At 37.1% G+C, this 4976-nt stretch overlaps 1 protein-coding gene across 1 annotated transcript in view; it reads left to right on the plus strand.

The window, feature by feature from the left end:
• Positions 1-4765, plus strand: part of LOC102819480 (butyrophilin subfamily 1 member A1-like) — a 5060-nt gene extending 295 nt beyond the window's left edge. The window contains exons 2-4 of the mRNA XM_006860542.1: positions 2359-2381; positions 3355-3381; positions 4242-4765. Of these exons, the coding sequence (XP_006860604.1) occupies positions 2359-2381; positions 3355-3381; positions 4242-4765 (574 nt within the window). The remainder of the gene's footprint in view (positions 1-2358; positions 2382-3354; positions 3382-4241) is intronic.
• Positions 4766-4976: the final 211 nt, after the last annotated feature.

Genomic DNA, 4976 nt, shown 5'->3' on the forward strand with positions numbered 1-4976 from the left:
AAGAGTCAAGAACAGAATAAAATTATAAGAACAGAGGATCTGGGAGTTCAGTCTATGATCAAAACAATTACAATGTGAAAAAAGGTAACCTTGTTGAATTTGAAGCATCAGATCTAAAGCATCTATAAACATGTTTTAAATGAGGTAACTGAGGCCCAGAAAAATTCCATTTCTTGCCAAGATCTCTCTGCCCATTAGGAAGTTCCGCCTCCCAGTGTCTTTGTAATTCTCCCCATTATCCAAGGCTTTGAATTATCTGATGCCTGTCTCTTCTCATCCAGCCAACAAGGGTGTCAAAAGAGCTGCTAAGAACCCCTTTCAATGAGAGACATTTGAGGAAAGCACATTTATCATCCCTACTGACAAGAGTTCTTCTTACCAGCATGAAATTCAAAAAATAGGTTCCATGCAAGCGGAACACAAGACCTTATCCAGAGAAGCGGCGACACCAGAGATGGAGGAAGAGATGGGGACATGGAGAGAGGGAGCAGCTGAGGACTCTAGAGTCATGGGAAGAGAGGGACTGAGATCTGGTGGCCAGATCTTGCAGAATGTGCCCTTTGGTGGTTTAAATTATTATATATGCTTGAGTGTTAAAAAACTTTTTTTAAAGAGCTAAAGTTGAATAGAGAGAAATACTGTTAACTTGTGGTACATGGAGGGAATTATAATCATTGGAGTGAAACAATGTTATAATTACATTGTTTAATGAATTACATTGATTACAATAATTTTTAAAAAAAAGATATAATCCGTAATGAAACTTGCATTCTTTGATCATCATTAGTAGGTATTTAAGATCCTCTTTTGTTCTAGCAACATGGTTGTATCATCTTAATATTGCAGATTGCTAATGAGCCTTTCTGCAATCCTGATGCCATGTTCTTTTCATATAGCCCAGTTTCTCAGATCATTTGCTCAAAGTGCAGACTAAATAAGTATGGTGAAAGGATACAATCCGGATGCAGACCTTCCTTGATTTTAAATCATTCAGTATTCCCTTGTTCTGCTTCAATGACTACCTCTTAGTCATGTTCCTCAGGAGCACAGTGAAGTGTTCTGGAATTCCCAATTCCCATTCTTTGCTATGTTATCGGTGATTTGTTATGATCTACATAGTCCAATACCTTTATATAGCTAATAAAATATAGGTAAATACATTTCTGGTATTCTCTATTTTCAGACAAGAACCACCTGACATAAGCAATGATATTCCTCCTTTCACACCCTCTTCTAAATCTGGCTTAAATTTCTGGCAGCTCAGTCAATGTACTGTTGCAGCCATTTAAAGTTTATCTTTAGCAAAATTTTGCTTGCATGTGACATTAATGATTTTGTTCGATAATTTCTGCATTCTGTTGGGTCACCTTTCTTTACAATGTGCACAAATATGAATCTCTTCCAATTGGTGGTCAAGCAGCTATCTTCAAATTTATTGGTATAGACAGTTGAGCACCTCCAGTGCTGCATCAATTTGGTGAAGCATTTAAATTTCTATTCTGCCAAATCCTGGGCCCTTATTTTCACCAGTGTCTTCAGTGCAGTTTGAACTTCTTCCTTCAGTGCCATCAGTTCTTGACAATATATAATCTCTTGAAATGTTAGAATATCAACCAATAGTTTTTGGTACATTAACACTATGCATTTATTCTGTTTATTTAATGATGCTTCCTGCAAAGTTCAAAATTTTGTCCATAAAATCCTTCATTACTTCCAGTCAAAGCTTGAATGTTTTCTTCAGTTCTTTAAGCTGGCATGTTGTTTCATTTTGTTTTTCAGACTCCAGATCTTTTCATAATACTATACCTTATCTTCTCAATTTACCCTTTGAAATTTTTGGTTGACCTCTTTTGCTTCATAATTTCTATTGTTAATTTAAATTATCTACATTTAAGAGCAAGTTTCAGGGTCTCTTGTAGATTCCATTAGAGCCTTCTTTTTTTGTTTTTCAATTGATCTTCTTCTTCTTTTTTTTTTTTTTTTTTACTTTTTGTTGAGTGAAAGTTTGCTGTTTTACAATCAGCGCATCATATGTTCGTTTCCTTTAAATTACTGCCATCCCCTCCATTTAACATAAGTTATCCCACTACCTCCCTGTGATTCTTGTTTCCATTCAGCCTTCTTTTACAACCTTTCCTTTTTTACCCCCTTACATAAATGCTGCCCCTTTTATCTTGAATGGTTGGCCATTCCATGATGTGTATACCTCACATATGATGTCCTTATTGTCACCCCACAACTTCTCTGGTATTTGGTGTTCAAAACACCAAATCTATTCTTGAGATGATCTCTAAATTTAGATAGGATATATTCAAGACCATATTTTGAATCCTGTGGATTTGTTTTTATTTTTTTCAGCTTCAATGTGAATGTGCATGTGAGTAATTAATTGATGGCCTGTTCAATGGTTGGACACTGACCTTATTTTGGCTGATGAAATTGCATTTCCACAGATATAGTCAATTTGGTACTTATGTACCCCATTTGGTGAGAACCACACTTATACTACTATGTAATTAAAGGCCATCAAGTTGGTTCCAACTCATAGCACCCAACAACAAAACACTGTCAAGTCTTGTGTCACTCTTACAATTGATGCTGTATTTACAGTCTAGCTTCTTGAATTATGTTCCCAGAATACAAATTGACTAGTCTGATGAAAGTATACAACCCTGAAACACATCTTTCCGGATTTCAAATCATGCAGTATCCACTTGTTCTGTTCAAATAAGTGTCTCTGCATTGTCAACAAAACACAAAGAAGAATCTCTCTAGGATTCTGTATCATCCATGATCCATTTGACATCAGCAATGATATTCCTTGTTCCAAGTCCTGTTCTGAATCAGGCTTGAATTTCTGGCAACACCCAGTGGGGGTATTGCTGAAACAGTAACCAGTCTAGGATTTTTATTTACCACAATTTAGTCTTCTAATCTCAGCTAAATGCAATTTATTCCTGACTGTTTAAAAAGAGAATAGATAAATCTTGTTGAGATGTTTGTGATCACTGTTGTTGTTGTTGTTGAATGCAGTCCAGTCAGTTCTGACTAACAGAGACCCTGTATAGGGTTCCCGAGGAATCACTGGTGGGCTTGAGCTGCCGACTTTGTGGTTCAAACTGATCTTGCAGTCCAGCGCATTAACCCTCCCACCCCCTCTGTTCCACTAGTAGCTAGTAAAATTAAGAGTAAATAATATGTTTCATAAGAAAGTCACTGGAAATTTTAGGTCAAGTACAAAGTATAGAAAAGATTTGGAACATTAGCAAAAATAAGTATTCAAAAGAATAAATCACTGTTTCTGCCAAGAAATCCAAATACTTACTGAATTCTTTTTTTTTTTTTTTTTTCCAGACTGGAAGAAAAAGTATTTCCAGGCTGGTGAGTCATTTCCTGATGGCTGAGGAAGAACTCTACTCCTTAACTAAGGCTCAGCTGCAGGGACAATTGTGATAGTGCAGATGCATTAGCTTCCTATTTATACTGGACCAAATTATTATACAGTTGTTGTTGTTGTTGAGTGCTGTCAAGTTAGTTCCAACTCATAGCAACTCTGTATAGGGGTTCCAAGGCCGCTGGTAAGTTTGAACCACCAAGCTTGTGGTTCAAACTGACCTTGCACTCCGGTGCTAAACTACAGAAATTTATTATCTAACAATTCTGGAGGTGAGAACTCTAACATAGAGATGTTGTTGTTAAGTGTCTTTGAGTTGATTCATAGTGACCCTGTAGAGATATTTATCATCTAACAATTCTGGAGGTAAAAAAATCAAAAAGCAAGGTGTTACAGGGATGAATTTCTTTTGGAGGGTTCAGGGACAATGTTTTCTTGCCTTTACAAGCTACTAGAAATGCCCTCCATCTTCAGTGAACATAACTTCAATCTCTACCCCCAATCACATCTGTTTTTGACGTTGATTCTCCTGTCCTCCCCTTAAAAGCACCCTTATGATTATGTTGGAACCATCTAGAAAATCCAAGATATATCTTTTCATTTCAATTTCCTTATTTAATTCACATATGTAGAGTTCCTTTGGCCATGTAATTTTACGTAAACACAGGTCTTGGAGATTAGAATATGGACATCTTGGGAAGTATTATAGACTACAGCAGGGATGAAACACTTAACATCAGGACATAAACATCTCCCAGAGGCCCAAGATATCTCTAGAAAATATAGATAACTCTGACCAGAGTCACTTTATCCTCTTAAGGGATTAAAGGTATAATTATCTTCACAGAAAATGTGGTTCTGGATCCAGACACAGCCCACCGTAACCTCATCTTGTCTGAAGATGGAAGATGTGTAACCTGGAATGAGAAGCCTCAAGAGCTACCTGAGAATGAACAGAGATTTTCTGCCCTTCCTTGTGTGCTGGGTCAGCAGCCCATCAACTCAGGGACACGCTACTGGGAGGTGGAGGTTGGGGACAGTGGGTTTTGGGACCTGGGCATTTGTAGAGATAATGTAATGAGGAAGGGGAGGATTGTCATAAAACCTGAGGATGGTTTCTGGGCCATCAGATTTTATAAGAATGAATACTGGGCACTCACTTCTCCAGAAACGATGCTTACTCTTAAAAAGCACCCTACCAAAGTGGGAATTTTCCTAGACTATGAATATTGTCGTATCTCATTCTACAATATGAGTGATAATTCCCACATTCACACATTTCACCAGTGCTCCTTCTGTGGGCCTTTAAAACCTTTACTCAGACTTTGGTCTAATGATCCAGGGCATCTGACCATCTGTCCAGTGTCTTAAACAGAAAAACCTGCACATAATGTTTACCTCATGCCCACATCATATAACCTGCCAGTCCATGAGAAATGAAGTGTCTAATTATGAGGTGAATACACAAGAAGCAAATTCTTTGTCTTATTATTTTTCAAGATTTTTCTACCATTTTTTCTTCTTCATAATTTACTTCTCCCAAAACAAGTTGTATGTTGTTTATAGCATGTTTCATTACTTT

This window comes from Chrysochloris asiatica, unplaced genomic scaffold, assembly GCF_000296735.1.
Source record: "Chrysochloris asiatica unplaced genomic scaffold, ChrAsi1.0 scaffold00038, whole genome shotgun sequence".
NCBI classification, from domain to species: domain Eukaryota; kingdom Metazoa; phylum Chordata; class Mammalia; order Afrosoricida; family Chrysochloridae; genus Chrysochloris; species Chrysochloris asiatica.